This window comes from Erinaceus europaeus, chromosome 2 (genome assembly GCF_950295315.1).
Source record: "Erinaceus europaeus chromosome 2, mEriEur2.1, whole genome shotgun sequence".
NCBI lineage: Eukaryota > Metazoa > Chordata > Mammalia > Eulipotyphla > Erinaceidae > Erinaceus > Erinaceus europaeus.
In genome coordinates, this window is record NC_080163.1 from 21,398,744 (window position 1) to 21,422,616 (window position 23,873).

General features: G+C 39.1%; 2 protein-coding genes across 2 annotated transcripts in view; both read right to left on the minus strand.

The window, feature by feature from the left end:
* Positions 1 to 5,362: 5,362 nt before the first annotated feature.
* On the minus strand, positions 5,363 to 16,719 carry LOC132536911 (uncharacterized). The gene is made up of 7 exons (XM_060186385.1): positions 16,582 to 16,719; positions 15,466 to 15,627; positions 12,654 to 12,803; positions 11,747 to 11,788; positions 11,073 to 11,157; positions 8,432 to 8,498; positions 5,363 to 5,971 (listed from the first exon to the last, which is right to left on the minus strand). Exons 1-7 carry the CDS (start codon positions 16,644 to 16,646, stop codon positions 5,574 to 5,576), a joined length of 969 nt encoding a protein of 322 aa, XP_060042368.1. The 5' UTR covers positions 16,647 to 16,719; the 3' UTR covers positions 5,363 to 5,573.
* Positions 16,720 to 18,182: 1,463 nt separating this feature from the next.
* DTWD2 (DTW domain containing 2) overlaps positions 18,183 to 23,873 on the minus strand; it is a 115,226-nt gene continuing 109,535 nt past the window's right edge. Inside the window, exon 6 of the mRNA XM_007527910.3 lies at positions 18,183 to 19,904. Coding sequence (XP_007527972.1) covers positions 19,734 to 19,904 — 171 coding nt within the window. The 3' untranslated portion in view covers positions 18,183 to 19,733. The remainder of the gene's footprint in view (positions 19,905 to 23,873) is intronic.

The window sequence follows — 23,873 nt, forward strand, 5'->3', positions numbered from 1 at the left end:
TGTTGAGAGCACTCTGAGTAAAAGTCAGGCTGGGAGCAGTGAAATTCTGAATGCATAAGGTTGAAATTCATAAAATTAAAAACACAAGATAAACAAACTAACAACAACAACAAAAAGCCAAGATGGGGAGTTGGGTGGTAGCACAGTAGGTTAAGCGCACATGGCACAAAGTACAAGGACCTGCATTGTTGGTATGCTTCTAAAAACCCCTTCTGTTTCATTAGTTTAATACCCCCTGCTTAACACTGTATTCTATTTACATAACTACTGTATTCTATTTACATAACCACTGCAGGGCATTGGTTCAATCCCCACTGGTTCATGGTATGTTTTTGCTCCGCCCCCTCTCCTTGTCACACTCTGATTTTCACCAGTCACTTTTCTCTCCACCCTCTCCGCGTCCCATCCTGTTCCCACCCTACTGGGCTAGTATATTTATAAGGACAAGATTGTTTGTAGTTTTTAGTTTAGCTTAGCTTGGTATAGATTGCACTGCGTCCTGCATGAATAAAGAGATACTGCGTACAACCCAGTCATGAGTCCCGGGTCGTCTGTTACCCGCCCGTGAAGCCAGCCCGGCGAAAACAACATTGCATAAGGATCCTGGTTTGAGCCCTCAGCTCCCCACCTGCAGGGGAGTTGCTTCACAAGCAGTGAAGCAGGTCTGCAGGTGTCTATCTTTCTCTCCCCCTCTCTGTCTTCCCCTCCTCTTTTCATTTCTCTCTGTCCTATCCAACAACGATGACAACAAAAACAGCAATAATAACTACAACAATAAAAAACAACAAGGGCAACAAAAGGGAAAATAAATAAATATAAAAATTTAAAAATATTGAAAAAAACAAGATGAAGCTCAATTTTTCTTTGAACACTTAGTAGAAATGATTTTAAATGGTGAATATTTTTGTCATGGTCTCTCACACTCTCATTCTCTCTCTCTGATCTCTGAGTCTGTCTTAAAAAGGAAAGGATAATGATAATGATAAATGGCCTATGAAAGTGTATGGAAACAGATAAGAATAAACAGGTGATGATTCTTATGTAACATTAATGACTGTAAATATTATATGTGTAACAGATAACAATTGTTGTTTTCGATGGGTTATGTTGTTTTCGCTGGGCTGGCTTCAAGTGCGGGTAACAGACAACCAGGGACTCATGGTTGAGCTGTAGGCAGTATCTCTTTATTCATGCAGGACGCAGCACAATCTAAGACGAGCTAAGTTAAACTCAAAGTACAGTACTGTAAAACTCACAATGCTGTCTTTATATATACTTGCCAAGTAAGGTGGAAACATGATGTGACACAGAGAGGGTGGAGAGAAAAGTGACTGGTGAAAATCAGAGTGTGATAAAGAGGGGGCAGATTAGGCGAGAATCCTATCACTGAACCACAAATGCCCTGGAGGGAGGGTGGAACTTGTTAACAGTAGTTATGTAAATAGAATGAAGTGGTTATGTAAATAGAATAGTGTTAAGCAGGGGGGATTTAAACCAAATGAAACAGAAGGGGTCTCATGCATACCAACAATTCCCCCTTTCTTTTTAACTAATGGCCATTGTGGGGTGAACAGAAACGTATATCGTACAGGCGTTTTCAAAAGAACTGGCATAAGACATGGAAAACAAAATAGGCGAGCAGCAATAACCAATGTGATGTCAAGGAGAACGTTTCTTGCCTCAAAGGGCAAGGCCTAGCAGGTGAAATGGCATTTCTTGCCTCTGGGAATGCTTCATGCCTCTGGGGGCATCTCTTGCCTCAAAGGGCGTTTCCTGCCTCTGTGGGCATCTCTTGCCTCTTGGGGCGCTTCATGCCTCTGTGGGCATAACCTAATAAGGAGGAGGAGTTTTCTACCTCTGGGGCAGAGCCTGCAGGTGAGGGGACATGGTCTATAAAGTCTCAAGGCAATTGGCTGAAGTTAGTCTTTGAGAAACACAGCAGTGTGTACCAGTAAGTCCGATGGAGGTGTCAGTCCAAAGTAGCTGACCACAGAAGAAAATGCCGGAGGATGAAACGCTGCACGTCTGTCTCGATGGAGAATGTTGGCCACCAGAATTCTGCTTTTCTGTAGAGAGTGAGCTTTCGAGTCTGTGAATCTGTTTCTTCAGGTCGTGCCAGGTCACATCATTGGTTTCCGGGGGCGATGTCAGAGAACAGGGGTCCAAATGGATTTCCGGGAATTCCATTTGAGTAGATGCTTTTTCATGTAAAGACTTGACAGCTGAAATTCACTTACTTGTCAAACAAAACTTGTAGCAGATTAGAAGTTTACTATAATTGATAACTCCATTATAATTGGAAGTCCTTTCTAGTATCATTTCAAGATTGTTAAAACAGTTTAAACTCAATAAAATGTGGAAAGGTAAACAGAAGAACCACGGTTAAAAGCCTCAGGCATGAGAATAATTAACATAATCATTGCACTATCTGCCCCACCCATAACTCATACAGTTTTCAGGATTAAACGTTTAAGATTCATGTCAAGACGTAAAAGAGAAATCAAAGGAGGGAAAAAACAATTTTTTGGATTGTTTCTGGATGTCTCTAGAAATCATGGCTGCGTCCAGCATTTTTTTTTTAAGTCAATGTCAAACAAAAATTCAGTCATTCAAATCATTCTCTTATGAAATGCAACTTGAACCAGATTATCAAGATCTCACCATGTAGGATTAAGAATCCCCGGAGGGCGTCCTAGTCCAAAAAGCTCCTCGAAATTCCATTTAGGGTGCTTCTGACTGTTCCTGCTGGATTGCTTCAGGCACCCATTTTTAAAAGCGTCTTCCCATAGAAGAAAGAATCCAATCAGGAGAGTAGAACTATCCACGTGTCTCCATACTTGGGAACTGCCAGGGTACTCGAGAATGTTCTTCAAATTAGAGTAGTCCTTTTCCATGGGAAACATTCGAGAAGTCCAGAAAGTTCCCCATGCATATCCCAAGGTCTACGATCACAGTCATAAAGAACCAAACTGTGGCCCGGAGCAAAATGTAGTCCTTTTCCTCGGGAAACATGAGAGAGGGAATCCAGAAAGTCCAAGGAGAAATCTCCGTGCATCTCCCAAGCTCTATGATCCCCGTCATAAGAAACCAAAGTTCCCGGTCAGGGAACCGAAATGTGGCCCAGAGTAAAATGTTCCAGAGACAGACTAACTGTCTCATGATGAAACAGTAGAGGCTTTGGCAAACCTCTTCATAAGTAGAAAGGCAACCCATGGTGGATGGGTAGCCAAGTTTACTTATCTGGACGATGGGTGGGTAGGGTCCCACGTTGATGCCGGTCCATGTTTCAGGGCTTATTTCAGTCCCTGTTCAGGCGCCATATGTTGTTTTCGACGGGTTATGTTGTTTTCGCCAGGCTGGCTTCACGTGCGGGTAACAGACGACCAGGGACTCATGGTTGAGCTGTAGGCAGTATCTCTTTATTCATGCAGGACACAGCACAATCTAAGACGAGCTAAGTCAAACTTAAAGTACAGTACTGTAAAACTCACAAAGCTGTCTTTATATATACTTGCCAAGTAAGGTGGAAACAGGATGTGACATAGAGAGGGTGGAGAGAAAATTGACTGGTGAAAATCAGAGTGTGACAAAGAGGGGGCAGATTAGGCGAGAATCCTATCACTGAACCACAAATGCCCTGGAGGGAGGGTGGAACTTGTTAACAGTAGTTATGTAAATAGAATGAAGTGGTTATGTAAATAGAATAGTGTTAAGCAGGGGGGATTTAAACCAAATGAAACAGAAGGGGTCTCATGCATACCAACAAACAATAATCTAAATGAGAATCCTAGTGGAAAGGTTAAGTTCCAGTTAACTGTTATGTTAGGTACAGTATCAGTGAATAGTTTTTAACATCAGGAATAATAATTGATAATGGTAAATAATTCAAATAGAATATAAATTCTAGAGATGATATAGTTGTACAAGAGGGAAGAAGTGATTAAAGAAATACACCAGATATAACCCAGATAAACATTTTAAGTTCAATGGATAAATTGTCATATAATACAAAATGGAATTTTAGAAAGCAATAAAAATAAACGAAGTTTACCTACATTCAATGATGTGTATTCTTTGCCTATGAGTTGATCAGTGAAAAAATATATATAAATGATGCTATTTATTTTATAGGACAGAGATTAAGAAAGGAATGGGGAAATGAAGAGAGGGAGGGAGAGAGGGAGGGAGAGACCGGGTGTTTGAACCCAGATTTGCCTACAGTGACATGTATATTCAATTGGGTGTACCACTGCCGAGGTCCTGATGTTTCATTTATATAATATCAAAAAATTAAAATGATTTTAGTGATGTATGCTCAGGTGACAAATTTATACTAAACACAATGGAAATAATGATCATAAAAGTCAAGTTGGTAGGGGCCACGTGGTGGCACACCTGGTTGAGTGCACATGTTACAAAGTGCAAGGACATGGGTTTGAGCCTCTCGGAAAGCTTCACAAGTAGTGAAGCAGGGCTGCAGGTGTCTATCTCCTTCTCTATCTCCCCTTCCTCTCTTGACTTTTGGCTGTCTCTATCCAATAAATAAAGATAAGTTTTAAAATTAAAAAAAGTTACACATGGGTGAAAAGTAATCATTGAACTGATATATATTGGAGCTTCTGAAAAATTCTTTTATATTCTTCCATTAGGATCATGGTGAGTATTTTGTATCTATCAAATTCTATATTTATCTTATGTGTACTTATATATATTTTACAGTAAAATATTGAATATATCTGAAAGAAAATTTGTTAGCTTATAAAAATAATTCCTTGATGGTGAAATTTATTTTTCTCTCTTCTTGACAGAGACAGAAATTGAGAGGGAGGAGGATAGAGAGGGAGAGAGAGAGAGAGAGAGGGACCTGTAGTACTGCTCCACCACAAGTGAAGTTTCTCCCCTGCAGGTAGGGACCAATGGCTTGAAGCTGGGTCCTTGCACATAATGACATATTCACTGTACCACACTGTCACTGCCCAGAACCCTGAAATTAGTTTATTTTTGTTCTTATTAGTATTTTACTACCCAAGAGAGCCTCCACTAAAAGGCTGAGTCAAGGGGAAGTCGGGTGGTAGCACAGCAGTTTAAGTGCATGTGGTGCAAAGCGCAAGGGCCAGCATAAGGATCCCGGTTCGAGCCCCAGCTCCCCACCTGCAAGGGAGTTGCTTCACAGGTGGTGAAGCAGGTCTGCAGGTGTCTATCTTTCTCTCCCTCTCTCTGTCTTCCCCTCCTCTCTCCATTTCTCTCTGTCTTATCCAACAATGATAACAACAATAACTACAATAAAACAAGGGAAACAAAACGGGAAATAAATTTTTAAAAAAGGCTGAGTCAAGAACAAAAAACAATGGCCATCTAAGACAAAGTTATAGAATGATATTTATTGTATAATTATAATAAAATAGAAATATAGTAGGAATAAAATAGTATATTTACTTAAAGAAGAGAATATTTTTGTGTGAAATCAATCATGCCAAAAGTGATAACCTAAAGAAAGAAGCGGGGTCCAGGAGAGAAAGGTCTCACTCTGGCATATCTTACTTGGTGATACCCAGGCATTTGAAGGTGGACAGTTAGGCCACAGTGGGAGAAAATTTTATGGTGATAACTTTCTTCTTTTGTAGGACCAGATTGACATAGTCCATCATGTCCTCTACTGCTAGGTGCACTGGGAAGATGGGGTGACCCAGAGCATAGTTATTGTGGAGTGGCACCTTGTGGGTGACCTTGTCTCCTGAGCCTCTCTCAGATTTGAGGGTACATTGAGGGGCAGAGAGGAATAGCAGAGTAGGTTCTAGGAGCGCCCTGGGGGCCTTGCATAGATGGTTATATATGGCACATTGCCAGATGTTTTCCATTTTGGCCTTGATGCTGATTTCCTGGTTCATGGCCACCAAAAGGCCCTGTTTCTTGGGATTCCTGATGATGGATCTGAAAGTGGTCCAGGTAGCTTCATCCTCAGTAAAGACACCTGTGAACACAAATCATGTTTTATGAAGGGTCTGAACAGAGGCAGCAAGAAGACAGAGGTCTGCAAATGCAGGGGTCTGGGATGAATTCACATTCTAACTCAGCCCATTTTAGAAGGAGAGGAGGTAGAATGCAGATTCTGAAATTTAGGAAGAGAGTCCTGTATATCAACATGGATATGTTCAAAGATGAATGAGCATGTGCAATCCTGTTGCTTTCCTCTTGTACTTTATTTTATGATTTTAAAAAGGAATGTGGATGTTTTTCAAAATTCAACTTTGTAGGAAGAACACTTTGCCGCATTTGTTTACTCCTTGACACAAAGCCAAATATCCAACCACTCCATCTGCTCCAGATCTAAGAATTACAGGTTGGCGGGGGGAGGGGGGGAAGCAGAGGTAGAACCTTTGTTGCACTGCAGCTCAGTGGTTGGCATATGGCCCCTTTCACTTTCATATGGATATTAAATCTATATATATGGAGAAGAATTCAAATACAGACTCAGGTGTAATGGCTGTGATCAGACCCATCTTTCTATGAATGCTTGCACCACACTGGTGTGTGTGGCCCACCTTCTGAAGAGGAAGGAGGAGGAGGAATGGAATACTACTCAGCTATTAAAAATGATAAATTCACCTTTACCTCATATTGGATGGAGCTTGAATGAATCATGTTAAGTGAGATCAGCCAGAAAGAGAAAGAATATAGGATGATCTCACTCATAGAAGTTGAAAAATAAGAACGGAAGGGAAAACAATAAGCAGAAATTGGACTGGAATTGGTGTCCTGCACCAAAGTAAAAGATTGTGGGGTGGGGAGGACTGGTCCTGGAAGATAGGACCTAGTGGGGTTTGAATTATTATGTGGAAGACTGAGAAATGTTATACATGTATAGACTATTGCATTTTATTTTACCGTTGACTGTAAACCATCAATTCCCCAATAAAGAATTAAAAAAAAAAAAAAAAGATGAATAGGCAATTCTACCTTCACCTCTGCCCTTTGTGACTAAGACAGGAAATATACATTTCACCAAAACAGCTTGGTTTAGATTATATGAAGCACTTGAAAATCTTCTCTATATCACTTTAAACTAAGGAATTCTCCACTCACACTACTGTATAAAGAATTTAAAAAGAAGCCTGCCACATGAAGGAAAAAAATCCTGCTAGAAATTCTAGTAGAAGTTGTGATCCCTAGACTATGAAACTTGGTCTCTCCAGGCCCTCTTCCCCTCATGATAACTGCTGCTTATCTTAATCAACCAGAACAAAATTTCTGATCCAATAATTCTAATTAACCTTAAGCTTAATTGTTTTGATAAACTTATGTACATATAATCTATTGACTATAATATGGCAGAGAAACTCAGACTGATAAAAGCAAGTGGATGTTGTTCAGTCAGTGAAGACTAGAGTCTCAATGTAAAGGCCTCATGTTTTTTTCTGCTGCTGAAAAAAAGTCCTGCTATAAGGCAGGTGTTAGGGAAATATTTGTATGTGGATTCTAAGATATAACTATTAATTATAGAACTGAGGAGATTCACAGGAACAGATCTTTGGTGGTTAGGAAGTGCAACAGAGGAATTCAAGAATGGAATATGAAAAAATGTATGGGGAAAAGAAAACCTAATCTGTGTTGCCTTCAAACATCAACCAACACATCAACAGAGGCTTTATAAGACAATTTTGATTGTCTACAGAAAGTGAGACGTAGACATTTTCTTCCCTAAAAAAGACCACAAGACTTGGAATATACCGAAAATAGACCTACTAGCTTTTTCCAAAACGGAGACTCCAAATCTTCATTCCCGATATTCCAGCCTTTAGGTTCATGATTAGTCAACAATTTGTCCTGCTTTATATCTTAGCTCTTTCTCAGCCACCAGGTTCCAAATGCTACCATGATGCTAACCAAACTTCCCTGGGCAGATGACCCCACCAACATGTCTTGGAGCCTTGCTTCCCCAGAGCTCTGCCCCACTAGGGAAAGAGAGAGAGAGACAGGCTGGGAGTATGGATCAACTTGTCAATGCCCATGTCCAGCAGAGAAGCAATTACAGAAGCTGTCTAGGCCTTCCACCTTCTGCACCCCATAATGACCCTGGGTCCATACTCCCAGAGAGATAAAGAATAGAAAAGCTTTTGGGGGAGGGGAGGGGATATGGAGTTCTGGTGGTGGGAATTGTGTGGAATTGTACCCCTCTTATCCTATGGTCTTGTCAGTGTTTCCATTTTATAAATAAAAATTATATTTAAAAAAAGACTACAAGGCACTGAATGAAGAGCTGTTATTAGTGCCTGTGACCAAGTAATGGCTTGGTGAAAGTGAGAATAGATATTGTATGAGACTGTCACCATGAAGAAGGTATTTAAGAGTAAAATCTAACTGATACTTCGGAATTTTCAAGTTGCTAGCTGGAACCTAATCACTCCCATTTTAATATTTCCCTGATACTCACCCTTCATTGCATCTGGGGTCTCATTTTTCACAGGCTTCATAGGTACCTGGTCATCTTTCTCAGGGTCCTTAAGGAAAAACAAATCTGGGTGACAAATCTTTCACAGTAATTGTCTGAAGAACACGGGTTTAGCTCCTGTATCTTTCAAAAAGAGCACATAAGTGCTCTTCGGCTCATTGATGTGGCTAAGTTTTTTGAATTAGTGCTGATTTCAGGACCTCTTTGGGTTTTCTGTACATAGAAACATATTTAACTTAATGACAAGTATATGTATTTCTTCCTACATAATGCTTGCTTTCCTTATAGACAAGAGATAAATTCTATCAAATGCAGCTCTTAGTAAACAAATAACAAAGTATTGCATCAAATAAATTTTAAAAGAAAATGTTAGTGTTCTTCCCCCCCCCACTTACACTAACCTGTTATTTGACATAGGAAAAATCAGGTTTAAAATATGATGGAACGGCTTTATATGTTAACTCTCTTTTCAACTACCAGGTTCCAGATGCTAGCAGGAAGCCAACCAGAATTCCCTGGACAGACAACCCTACCAATGTGTCCTGGAGCTCTGCTTCCCCAGAGTCCTTCCCCAATAGGGAAAGAGAAAGACAGGCTGGGAGTATGGATCTACCTGCAAACGCCCATGTTCATTCAGCAGGGAGGCAATTACAGAAGCCAGATATTCCACCTTCTGCATCCCACAAGGACCTTGTGTCCATATTCCCAGAGGGTTAAAGAATAGGAAAGCTAACAGGGGGTGGGATGAGATACAGAGTTCTGGTGGTGGGAATTGTGTGAAGTTGTACCCCTCTTATCCTAACATTTAGTCAATGTTTCCCTTTTATAAATAATTTTTAAAAAATCTGATGTAACAAATGAAGCAAAAAATTACTAAACAGTAAAGTTAAACAAAGTATATATAGTGTTTACTTTGCACTATTTTTAATTTTACAGCCTTTTCCTAGGCTTAAAATTATTCCAAATAAAACATTATTGGGGGCCGTCTATGGAGACTACTGAAAGCATTGCACATAAGTGCAGTAATTACTTGCAAAAGAATATTTAATTCTAAGGTGGGAGATGCCACCTTGTGAAAAGTCACTTAATCACAAGAAACTGGAAAAGAGCATAAAGGGATTACAGTTTTTAGGGAGAAGCATTAAAATTGGGTTAGTGAGGGTGCCCTTTGGTACTGTCAATTCTCCTTTGGCATGAAAAGGGGCAGAGGAAGAGAATACATTAGAATTCCTGTCACAAGATGCCAGTTCCACCTTCCAACCAGGGACTGTAATGTACAAAGCAGCCATAAGGCAGTGGAGCTGAAGTGACCTGAGGGACAAAGGTTTCTGTTCCCCTGTTGTACAGCATGCCTAAATAAGCCTTTTTTCCTTTACACAATAATGGGAATTGAAAACATTTATTGTAAGGTCTCACTTTATTTCACTATAATTGATATTAGAGAAGTATCCACAGAGATTCTGTAGCATTTAACATACAATATCCATGTTTAAGCACTGCAACTATTAAAAATATGTGTATATGAATATACAAGCATGTATGCACACACACATATTATACACATTTTACCACATTGTACTTATATTTTTTCCCCTTTTGGTAGAGGGAGAAAGGTAGAGAGGCAAGGGAGGGTGGAGAGACCACAACAATGAAGCTTCCTTCAATGAAGTGGGGGCCTGGCTTAGCTCTGAGTTGTTCACATGCCAAAGCAGCATGCTATCCAAATGAGCTATTTCACCAGCTTCCCTAGGGTACTTTCTAAATACTCTCTTTCTTCCTGTCTCTCCCTTTCTCTGTTAGGGTAATAGAAAAGGGAGACAGAGAAGGTGGAATCTCAGATCTGATATAAGATCACATGGGGGTGGGGGGCAGGCGGTAGTGCACGTGGCACAAAGTGCAAGGACCGTGTAAGGATCCCGGTTCCAGCCCCCAGCTCCCTACCTGCAGGGGAGTCGCTTCATAGACGGTGAAGCAGGTCTGCAGGTGTCTATCTTTCTCTCCCCCTCTCTGTCTTCCCCTCCTCTCTCCATTTCTCTCTTTCCTATCCAACAATGAACGACATCAACAACAATAATAACAACAAGGCTACAACAACAAGGGCAACAAAAGGGGGAAAAATGGCCTCCAGGAGTAGTGGATTCATAGTGCAGGCACCGAGCCCCAGCAATAACCCTGGAGGCAAAAAAGAAAATCACATGGGAGCCTGTGTCCAGTCACCTAGGTATTCCTGACTGTGTAACTGAGAACGTAGGCATACATACCCAATATATAGAGGGACAGTGAGCTCATGTGAGAGACTGAAGATTTAGGAGGCAGATACAGGCATCAGATGAGGATACACACATGGGGGAGACATTTCACCAGAACCTCATGGTGTCCACCTGGGAAACACTTGATAAAACCTCTTTTCTCTCACTACTAATGGTGTGATGAAGTTGACTTCTCAACCATAAGACAAGAAGGAAACTGCTCCCTGGCATCCAGATAACAAGTGGTTCTTCTATAATGGGTAAGAACTGGAAAGTCCCAGAAGGATGTCCCACACTCCCTGGAGCTCCTCACAAGACCTCTTTTTGCTTGTATCAGGGCCAGGGATGTAAGGTTTGACTTTTGAAATACTTACACAGGCGCAGTTCTCCACATCTTCTGAGACGGTGTCCTGCAGAGTATTTTCAGGTTGGGCCTTGCTTTTAGCAAGCATGATGTACCTAATCAAATTCAATAACCCAAAAAGACAGTAGGATGGATTAATTAGGAACTTTCAAACTGATCTATGAAGGCAATGTTTTCAATATGCACCACTACTTCTGGAACCATATAAGCAGACTCAACAAGGTCAAATTATTTTTTAAAGAAGTATATGCAAACACAATTTAGTGAAAATATTTCATTAGAGGGTTGGCATTGCAAATTCAGTCCTCAAAGCTTTCCTACCTTGAATTCTGGGCCAGCTCTTAGGTTCAAGGGCAGGAAGTAGCAATTGTTTTAAGAAGCAATAAAAGAGCCCACAATTCCAATAATTTACTACATGCTTTAAGAGTAATTAACTCCAAGCACAAATTGAAGAAACGGGAAAGCAAGAGTGATAAACATAACTTCCTCAATAATAAACTCTGCACATGAGTCAGAGCATTACTTGCTACAGAAGCCAGGGTAAATCTAAAGAATTCACTTGAGGGAGAGCTCAACAGTTTCCTCTAGGGAGAGAGGGAGTAGTTGAGAGGGGGCATTGCTTGGTAGAGAATTGCATACATTTATTATAGATTAAATATTGAAACTATTACATTAATAAAATACCTGTGAAGGAAGTAAAACCATTCTTCCTTGCGACGCACTGAACTACAACACAAAAAGAGAGAAAAATTAAACTGTAGAAAATATTTAGACTGATAGATTAACTAAGATAGCTTCAAAGCATCAGTAGGTGTCACTGACAGGGAGGCATGTGTAAGGTGGAGCCTCCTCATAACTGGGCCTGTGTGGGAACCTACTCTTTTACAAAAGACAGTGAGGAAGGGATGCAAAGTGGACTTCCACTGGAGAAGTCTGTTTGGAGTTGAAGTCATTCCCTACTACTGGATGAGCAAGGTAGATGATTATGGGCCAATTACTCAGTCACTCTTGAGGTTCCATGTCTAGAACTGGGGAAGAGTTCCCTGTAGCTGAAAGTGCTATTTCATATAATGGAGATCAGAGGAACCCCTACTGAAGAGGTTTGGCATTTGATGGAACTGTATTTTCCCACAGACAAGAATATCAATTTAGAAACAAATACCAGGATATTTCTATGTCTTTCTATAGTAAACTGTTTGAAAGCACTAAGTTAGCAAGTCAAATGGTGGTGGCATAGTGGAAGAGCTCTATAATTATAAGCATGAGGTCTGAATTAAATCCCCGGCATCTTACAAGCCAGGCCTCTCTTTTTATTTTTCTCTCAGTCTCTCTACTGATCAGGAAGTAAATAAATCTTTTAGAAGAACATTTTGTTAGTTCTCAAAACTTATTCTCCATTACTATAATCCTCTAATTCTTTGGTAGTTCCCATTACTGGTTGTCAATGTGCATACATTTGCACTTTCTAAGCATGTGCAAGGCGTAAAATTGTCACTATGGAACATCAAGTCAGTCATTAGCTTAATAAGCAATCAGATGGAAATGTTTTGCATGTGAAACTCTTGCAAATATAGTAATGATTATATCTTACAAAAAAGAGACCACGAAGTTGATGCTGGACCAGCCCAAAACCAGGGATCTCCTGGCTCTGCTGTTGGCTCTTCCAGACTTCCCCAAGCAGTCAGATACCCACATGGTGTGCAGGGGCACAAAGTGGTCAATTTTGAATTTACTCTTAAACCTGGCAAGAGAATCAAGCAAGAGTTCTGTTAGTTAGCATCTCCATTGTCATGGTGGCAGCTATACTCATGGTAAGATGATGCTGGTTTTCGAAGAACTCTCTCATGTCCCTAAAAATATTTACCAAATATCAGAAAACAGCTTTTTCTGAAAATATGGTATTTTCTAGTTATTTATCTATTTATTTAATGAGGTGTTAGAAATTAAACCCATGATGTTACATATGAGCACTATCACCGAGCCACTTCCCCCATCTAATTTGCACTTTTTACTTTGACAGGTAGAAGAACAGGCATCAAAAACTTTATTTGACCATTTGTGGAGCTTTGCTAGTTTCTGTCTTTGATTCTCTCACATGGTTCCAGGGGTCAAAACCCAGAGGCTCATGTGGACAAGAAATGTGCTCTGCTTACTAAACCATCTCCTTATCCACTGCCATTTGTGTTAGCTTTCTTCATGTTTAATTATCATTTTAAGGTCATTATGGTTTACAAGATAGCTGTGGTTACCTGAGAGCAATTTCTTTTCTTCCCATGGTAGTAGGTACCTGCACACCACTCTACATTACCATAAAATGAATGTGTTAAATATGATCAGATCCATTTTAATTGCTAACAAATAAAACAGTGAGACAGGAATACTAACAAAAAAAAAAAAGGCTCTCTAAACGTGGTTCCTTATTTCGTGTTTTTTAATTATTAAAATATATTAGATATATTAAATTCATGATAATTTTATCATTTCTCCCTTTTATCATGTCTCCTTTACTTCAGAAAGTATTTCCAGGATGTAATTTCAAAAAAAAAAAACCCAGTTTTTTATAATATTAAATTTCCCTTAAGAGAATAAAGAAATTAGCTTGAATTAGATTTTAAAATGAGATATTTAGCTTGTTAAAAAATGTTGCTTTCAAAAATTACCTGATTAGAATTCTCTTAAATTTTTATTCATATCATTCTACTACATTGCCTAAAATTGAAAACCTGCCTGTACACTGATCTTAGCATTAAGTCGATCAATCCATCAGTCTTTTTTTTTTTCTTTACAGTAGATCATAGACCCCAGACTTGTGACAAGGAGGGATTCAAAGGAGGACAGAGAAATCCTTTTATCTCAGGAGACTCACTCAGAAAGCGGTCATTTTTGTCAGCAGTGAAAATGTTTTCTGAAAACCTCTACATAATCTGCTATGGACTCTAAAATGAAATACACCATTTAGACAGTTACAAGTCCTAAGAAGGATTCCTGGGAACCTGGCCACACTCCTCTGTGCTTCCCTACTATTCAAAATTCCACTAGGAAACACAAAATCAGAAATGAAGCCACATGTTTCTTAAGTTTTCTCAAGAATACATATGTGATGCTGCTGATCCATGGGCACAGTTAATTTCCAAACTCCATGGTGGGAAAGAGGAAATGAAATCATTTTGTATAACATACACCTAATGGTTAATCTAGATTCAAAGCTTGGGGCACAATATGATTTAAAATGCTTTATGGTGGGGGCCGGTCGGTAGTGCAGTGGGTTAAGTGCACATGCCGCGAAGCACAAGGACCGGTGTAAGGATCCCGGTGCCAGTCTCTGGCTGCCCACCTGCAGTAGGGGTCGCTTCACAGACAGTGAAGCAGGTCTGCAGGTGTCTTATCTTTCCCCATCTCCCTTCCTCTTTTGATTTCTCTCTGTTCTGTCCAACAATGACAACAACAACAACAACAATGATAAACAACAAGGGCAACAAAAGGGGAAAAAATGGCCTACAGGAGTTGGATTTGTAGTGCAGGCACCGAGCCCCAGCAATAACCCAAAATAAATAAAAATAAAGTATAAAAACAAAAGCTAAAATAAAGTAAAATAAAATGTTTTATGGTACAATGTGATTCTTATATTTCAACATTATTATCCAATGTGTGAATGAGTATTGGAAGGTTTTTAGACAATAACAACATCCCTAGTAAATAATGTTTCTACACAGTATCTTTAGGAGTATCAAGGTATAAATATATAACCATATGAAAAAATAAAGATCTATTTGTTTGCTTCCATAGATACAGTAGGTAGTAGCAGTGTGGAGACAGGGAAGCAACTGCATGGGAAAACATCAGTGCATTGACCTGGAGAAAGTTATTTTGATAATTCTCTCATTGACTTCAATAAACTACTAAGATTATTCACTCCTTTGAAACCAAATTGAAGAGTTATCCAGATGCCTACAGGGTGGTTTCCACTTTCCTATCACTCTCGTGATTATATACTGTATTAAATATAAGTACACCATCAGTATATTATAAATATGAACGAAGAACAATGTATCTGTGATAAAGCAAACATTCAAATCCTCTTTACTACTACTTATAAACCCAAGACATTTTTTATTCACTGCTTCATCACTTGAGGTCCCCCCCCCGAAGGTGGGGACTGGGGACTTGAACCCAGGTCCGTGTGCATTGTAACATATGTGCTCAGTCAAGTGAGCTACCAACCCAACCCCAGGGTCAGATCATTTGTGTGCTACAATTAAAGCAGATAGAGTCACTGCCTGGCTAAAACCTTCATATGTTATCATGAAAGGACAATGAAGAAAATTAAAAGAAAGGATAGTGAAAACAGTGTGTTAGAGAATCCAACTTTGAAATCATAAGGAGTATGCAGAGTGTATACATACTTGCTGTTGGAGATTAGAAGTACATTTGTACATAAATATATTTGCCGTGCCTGCCTCCTCCTGCCAATTTTGAATTTTGCCAGGCCATCTAGAACCTGCATGCCACAGGAACCCTCCCACGGCGTCTCTTCTTGGGGTATGTCCTCATCCGCAGGAGAGTTCCTATAATACAGCAAACACAGAACAGTTAGATACTGGGCACATATACGACAGAGCTCTAGGCTAAGTGTCAGTAGTCACATAACACTAAAAATTACTATCCATCTCCAAAACAGGCCTCCTATTCACTAAGCCTCCGAGTTAGAGAGAGCTACTGGGAAAGATGAGGTCACTTAGGCGTTCACAGAGATGGAGAACAGATTGAAGACCAGGACACTTCAGAGTTGTGAAAACAGAAAGCAGAAAAGCCAGCTGTTAAGGTGCTATTAGGAAGGGGACAATCTTAGGACAAAGGAAGAGAAAATTATGAAAGGGTCAAAGAAAAAAAAACAGGTCAATTTTCAGTCTAATATGGGCTACCTAATAGGATATGGTGATTTTTCTAATGCCAGGATCCATGTATACATTATTTACATCTACGGACTTCATCCCTTTTACTATACATACTTCTATTATATTATACTATATTGATTATATATTAGCAATGGGTTGTCAGAAGTCAGGATGCATTTTTGTATAGAAGAAAAAAATCACAACTTTTTATACAATCCAGTATATTTATAATTTGTAGAGACCCACAGACAAGGAAAGAAAGAGGGAGAGATATACTAATATATCAGAATTTCTCCCTGTGTGTGGCACTTACATGATTTGATCCCCACCCACATGATCTAGAAGGCCTTACCAAGTGAACTATCTTTTGACTCTAGTATTCTTATTTAGGAATAGCAATAAATTCTACAGTATGATTTCATGTAAACAACAATAAAAAATAATTAGATGTCAAGATACTTTGTAATATTCATCAGTATTGAATCTTAAGAACAAGAGTAACTGTCCATGAAGCCAGTGCTGAAGTTCAGAGTGAGTTCATAGGTTTCAGAGGAAATGAAGCAGAACATTATTTCAGACTGGCCTTCTCCTCTGATGACCATGCACAGGACATTAACACACTACCTTAAACAAGGAAGCCAGCCAAGAAACCCAGAGAGCCTGGAGGACTTTCTAGTAGACACGGACATCCTTTATTCTTTACTCCTTGACACTGAAGAGAGAGCTGGACACAGCACTGAAGTGCACTGCCAACTCGGTCTCTAAGACTGAGGATTCCGCAGTAGCCATGGCCACTGGTGTTGTGATGTCCACATTCTAAGGCTCATGCCATAACTGACAAACTGGTAGGCTGGTTGGGGCTCCAGCTGTTGAATTTTAAATACTAACCCTTTTACTTATAACTGTAGACTCACAAAAAATGTCTGTGACAACAGAAGTTTCATAAACTTTTGACTCAGTGGTAACAGCTCTCCAAACAATAGTACATCATGACTAGGATATTCAGAGATCTAGTCAAATGTATAACATTTTTATCAGCACAAAGAAGCTCACCTTTGCCACCATCCAGGCTTCCTTGCCAACTCAACCACCACTTTGCTGCTTTAAATAAATCCCTCGTTAATATTTAGCTTCTAAGTTGGAGGGCTGAACACTGATAAAAAAAAAAGTTTCTTTTTAAGTCTCTGTAATAGTTATTTGAATATCTGGCTGGTGTTTCCTCCTAAGTTTTTAAGGACATTAAAAATGTGTCTACAGTGGCCAGGTGATGGAGCACCTGATAGAATGTACAAGTCACTATGCTAAAGGACATAGGTTGAAGCCACCCTATCCCTACCTGCAGAGGACAAGCTTCACAAGTAATAAAGCAATGCTGTAACTGCCTTTTTCTCTACTCCATCTCTCAAAAATAAATAAATAAGTGTCTGTATTAGACATGTCATCAATTTTTAAAAAATTTTATTTCTGAGGGGTAGTATTTGTTTACAAGGTTACTTCAGTAATATAGGTTCAGAATGCTTCCAGTCAGGTTACCACACCACATTCATTCAAAAAGGTACAAATGACCCTCTATCCCAGTCAATTGCCAAAGACTTCTCACAGGTGTTCCCTCACTAGAGGAATTCAAAATACTTAGCAGAATCAAGTAATTGCAAATAAAGGAAATAAGCTAAAAATGTTCTCTCTAGGGGGTCAGGCAGTAACTCAGTGGGTTAAACGCACATAGCGCGAAGTGCAAAGACCGGCCCTGGCTCCCCACCTGCAGGGGGGTTGCTTCACAAGCGGTGAAACAGGTCTGCAGGTGTCTATCATTCTCTCCCCCTCTCTTGTCTTCCCCTCCTCTCTCCATTTCTTTCTGTTCTATCCAACAACACTGACATCAATAACAACAATGATAATAACCACAAAAATGATAAAACAACAAGGGCAATAAAAAGGGAAAAAATGTTCTCTGGTCTGGGGTAGCTCAACCAGTAAAGCTTATAACATACTGTGCTTTGAGTATTTAGCAGTACTGAGTGCTAGAAACATGAATTCAAGTTCTGGCATCACACAGGAGCCCCAGTGAAGGAGCTTAGGCACTTCCTGGGATGGAGGAGAGGAGCTGTGGTATCTTTTCCCTTTCTGAGCATTTCTTCCTCTCTGCCTTCTTTCAAAGAAATAAAGAATGAAAATGTAGTTACACTTTACAAATTAAGACAGGACACAGGAAACTCAAGAAACCATTTTATTTTTTTTATTTTATTTTATTTTATTTTATATTGCCACCAGGGTTATTGCTGGAGCTTGGTCCCTACAGGTGAACCCACTACTCCCAGAAGCCATTTTTTCCTTTTTTTTCCCACTTTATTTCATAGGACAGAGAGAAACTGAGAGGAGAGGTAAAGATAGAAATGGGGAGATAGATAGATAGATAGATAGATAGATAGAGAGAGAGAGAGAGAGGCCTACAATATTTGCTTCACCACTTGTAAAACCTCCTGCGGGTGGAGACCTGGGGCTTGAACCCAGGTCCTTGCTAATGGTAATATGTACATTCAACCTGGTGCACTACCACCCAGCCCCTCTAGAAACCATTTTAAAAGAATAAAACAAAATCTCTTCTTCTTGTTAAGACATGTACATAACTAGAGTTCATTAAGTCAGATATAAATGGTTTGCATAGTCTGCACAAAATTGCAGTAGCTATGTACCAAACTCACACTCAACTGTCTCAAATTGAAAGTTTCTGTCCATTAAAAAAGTTTTCACCTAACATTAGAGGCCAGGTGAAAACACTAGAGATAGGGAACTTGGTATAGAGCATGTCTTACCATGCATGAGACACTGGGTTCCAGCCCTAGCCACAGACACAGGCACCATGGTAGGAATAGGGAAGCTTCATGATCGTGGAAAAGTGTTGTGATATTTATCCTGTCCCTAAAATAACAACAAAATGGCCTGAGGAGTATGCTCAGTAATGGTCTTGAGCATATGTGAGGTCCTGAGGTAACTCCCTTACTGTCAATTAAAAAACAAAAAGATTTTAATTGTCATAATTACAGAAACAAGTTGTCAAAGTCACAATTAAATTACAATATACTTTTGTACTTCCATATGAAAGCTTCAGTATAATTAGGTTGTCAAAAAGTCAATGTGCTCAATGGATAATGAAAAAAACTTATTAATGATGATTAAAGAGTTAAAATGTCTGCTATTTCAAAATCATATGTAGCTCTCCAAAAATTAGGGCAATGAGCAGAACATTTACGCATCAGCTAAGTTAAATTTCTACCCTTAAAAATAATTCCTCCTCATTCCACTACCCTGTGTTGTGAAATAATTACAACCTAAACTATTTGATTATCATTATTTTTTTATATTTATTTCAAACTATAATGTTTATGTATAGGTCTGCAAATTAATGTAAGTATTCTCGATTAAACAGCTACACTAACTATTCATAAACATTAACAGGAACAAATACTCTTCCAGCTGGGTAAAATAATTTCTTTGCATTTTATAAATAACTGCCTAACAACTTGTAACATTTAAATTACAGATTTGAAGGAAAAGTAATTTTAAAAACACATTTAAAAAATAAATGTAATAAGAAATCTTACTGTTGACTAAGTCAGTAGAATTTGTCTTTATGGCTATATTTGGATTATTTTCATTTCTGAGCAAGTTCAGTTACAGAATTCTGGCAGTTAAAACCTCACAGAATTAAACTGAATGTAAACCTAACTTGGAAACATCAGTCAAAAACACTGCCTGGCACTGTAAAAATACATGCATTAAATTTTGACGCTATTAATTAACAGTTCCATCTTCCTGAGTTTACGTTTGTTCTTTGGCATCGGCTTAGGATACAATCCATTTCTCAGAAGGTGTTCCTTGCTGAGACGAATTTGAGCACCATGCTGAAGCTGGAATGAGCATAAAGCTTGAAGAGGGCGAAGCAAAGTCTGTTAAGACAAAGAAAAAAAGAGATGTTAAAACGTGACAAATCATGACAGCCTAGTCTTCCTTTTCCTTCTGAAACAGGAACTGTTTTTATTAGTAGTATTATTATTTGCTTTTTTTTTTTTCCTCCTCCAGGGTTATTGCTGGGCTCGGTGCCTGCACCATGAATCCACCGCTCCTGGAGGCCATTTTTTCCCCCTTTTGTTGCCCTTGTTGTAGCTTCGTTGTGGTTATTATGATTGCCCTTGTTGACACAATTCGTTGTTGGATAGGACAGAGAGAAATGGAGAGAGGAGGGGAAGACAGAGAAGGGGAGAGAAAGATAGACACCTGCAGACCTGCTTCACCGCCTGTGAAGTGACTCCCCTGCAGGTGGGGAGGCGGGGGCTCGAACCAGGATCCTTAGCCAGTCCCTGCGCTTTGCACCACATGCGCTTAACCCACTGCGCCACCGCCCGACCCCCTATTATTTGCTTTTAACTAAGAAAAACAATAGGCTCTACTTGTACTCAACACAGCAACTGAGGAGCAACAGAGCATAAAAGTAAGAAACACATAAATCAAAACAATGGGTAGATCAAAAACAAATAAAACTGCTACTCCAATGAATGAAGACAAGAGTCCAGAAGAAACTAGAAATCAGCCAGAAGTAACCATAGATAAGAAAAGTATGCAAGCAATAATAAACTTATTAATCACAGAAATGAAAACAACATTGGAGGAAAGGAATGGCAGTATTAGGGAAACAACAGTTGAGACCCCCCAAGGAAAATACTGATTATCTTGAGGCAATTAGAGAACTGAAAGCTGAAATAGCTGTAATGAAGAAAGAAGCTAAGGGAAGGGAAAGGAGACTAACAGAAGCAGAAAACAGAATTAGTCAGACAGAGGCTGAGTTAGAGAAAAATAAAAAAGAGGTGAAAGAGCTCAAAAAGAGATTGAGAGACACTGAAAACAACAACAGAGACATATGGGATGATCTCAAAAGAAGTAACATTCGTATAATTGGCCTGCCAGAGGAAGAAGAGAGGTGGGGAAGCAAACATTCTAGAGGAAATAATAGAAGAAAACTTCCCAGACCTGAATAACAGAAAGGACATCAAGATTCAAGAGGCCCAGAGAGTTCCAAACAGAATCAACCCAGACCTGAAGACACCAAGACACATCATATTCACAATGAGAAGAAGTAAGGATAAAGAAAGGATCCTAAAGGCTGTAAGAGAGAAACAAAAAGTCACATACAAGGGAAAACCCATAAGATTATCTGCAGACTTCTCCACTCAAACTCTAAAAGCCAGAAGGGAATGGCAAGATATCTATCGAGCCGTGAATGAAAAAAGGGTTTCAACCAAGGATAATATATCCTGCTAGACTTTCATTCAAACTAGATGAAGGGATCAAACCTTCTTAGACAAACAACAGTTAAATGAGGCAACCATCACCAAACCGGCCCTGAAAGAGGTTCTAAAAGACCTCTTATAAACAAGAAGAACACTATAATACTTGCAATATATCAGAGCAAACAAAAAAAATTTTTTGAACAATGGCACTACAATACATTAAATCCATAATATCAATAAATATCAATGGCTTAAAATCACCCATCAAAAGGCACAGGGTGGGGGGATGGATCAGAAAACATAACCCAACCATATGCTGCCTGCAAGAATCCCATCTGTCACAACAAGATAAACACAGACTTAAAGTGAAAGGATGGAAAACTATCATACAGGCTAACGGACCACAAAAAAGGGCAGGAACAGCCATTCTCATCTCAGACACAATAGATTTTAAATTAAATAAATAAAAGATAGGCAAGGACATTACATAATGATTAGAGGATCAATCAGCCAAGAAGACTTAACAATTATTAACATCAATGCACCCAATGAGGGACCATCTAAATATGTCAAGCAAGTACTGAAAGAATTTCAAAAATACATCAATAGCGATACAATAATAGTTGGAGACTTCAATACCCCACTCTCACACTTAGACAGATCAACAAAGCAGAGAACCAACGAAGATACAAGAGAATTGAATGAAGAGATTGACAGACTAGACCTCTTGGATATTTTCAGAGTCCTTCACCCCAAAAAACTGGAATACACATTCTTTTCAAATCCACATAACACATAATCAAGGATAGACCACATGTTAGGCCACAAAGACAGCATCAATAAATTCAAGAACATCGAAATCATCCCAAGTATCTTCTCAGACCACAGTGGAGTAAAACTAACATTTAACAACAAACAGAAAATTATTAAAAGTCACAGAATTTGGAAACTAAACAACATACTCCTTAAGAACCACTGGGTCAGAGACTCACTCAAGAAGGAAATTCAAATGTTCCTGGAAACAAATGAAAATGAAGACACAACCTATCAAAATATTTGAGACACAGCTAAAGCAGTACTGAGAGGGAAACTTATAGCCATACAATCACATATTAAACACCAAGAAGAAGCTCAAATGAACAACCTTACTGCACACCTCAAGGACTTAGAGGAAGAGGAACAAAGGAACCCTAAAGCATCCAGAAGGACAGAAATCACTAAAGTTAGAGCAGAAATAAACAACATCGAAAATAAAAGAACCATACAAAAGATCAATGAAGCCAAATGTTGGTTTTTTGAAAGATTAAACAAAATTCACAAACCCCTAGCCAGACTCACCAAACAAAAAAGAGAGAAGACTCAAATTAATAGAATTGTAAACGATAGAGGAGATATCACAACTGACACCACAGACATCCAGAGAATCCTGCGAAACTTCTACAAAGAACTATACGCCACCAAGCTAGAGAATCTGGAAGAAATGGAACAATTCCTAGAAGCATATGCCCTTCCAAAACTGAACCAAGAAGAACTACAAAATCTAAATGCACCAATCACAGACAAAGAAATTAAAACCATTATTAAGAATCTCCCCAACAACAAAAGTCCTGGACCAGATGGCTTCACAAATGAATTCTACAAAACTTTCAGGAAACAGCTAGTACCCATACTTCTTAAGCTTTTCCATAAGATTGAAGAAACAGGAATACTCCCTTCCACCTTCTATGAAGCCAACATCACCCTGATACCAAAAGCTGATAGGGACAGAACAAAAAAGGAAAACTACAGACCAATATCTCTGATGAACATAGATGCCAAAATAATAAACAAGATTTTGCCAATCAGATACAGCAGCATATCAAAAAGATTGTTCATCACGACAAAGTGGGATTCATCCCAGGAATGCAAGACGGGTTCAACATCTATCTGTAAGTCAATCAATGTCATTCACCACATCAATAAAAGCAAAGCCAAAAACCACATGATTATCTCAATAGATGCAGAGAAAGCCTTTGACGATATCCAACACCCATTCATGCTCAAAACTCTACAAAAAAAGGGAATAGATGGGAAATTCCTTAAGAGAGTGGAATCCATATATAGCAAACCTACAGCCAACATCCTACTCAATGGACAGAAGCTGAAAGCATTCCCCCTCAGATCAGGGACTAGACAGGGCTGTCCACTGTCACCATTAGTCTTCAACATAGTATTGGAAGTTCTTGCCATAGCAATCAGGCAAGAGAAAGAAATCAAAGGAATACAGATTGGAAGGGAAGAAGTCAAGCTCTCACTATTTGCAGATGATATGATAGTATACACAGAAAAACCTAAAGAATCCAGCAGAAAACTACTGGGTGTTATTAGGCAATATAGCAAGGTATCAGGCTACAAAATCAATGTACAAAAATCGGTGGCATTTCTTTATGCAAACACTAAATCTGAAGAAGAAGACATCCAGAAATCACTCCCATTTACTGTTTCAACAAAATCAATAAAATATCTAGGAATAAAGTTGACCAAAGAAGTGAAAGACTTGTATACTGAAAACTATGAGTCGCTACTCAAGGAAATAGTAACTGATACCAAGAAATGGAAAGATATCCCATGATCATGGATTGGAAGAATAAA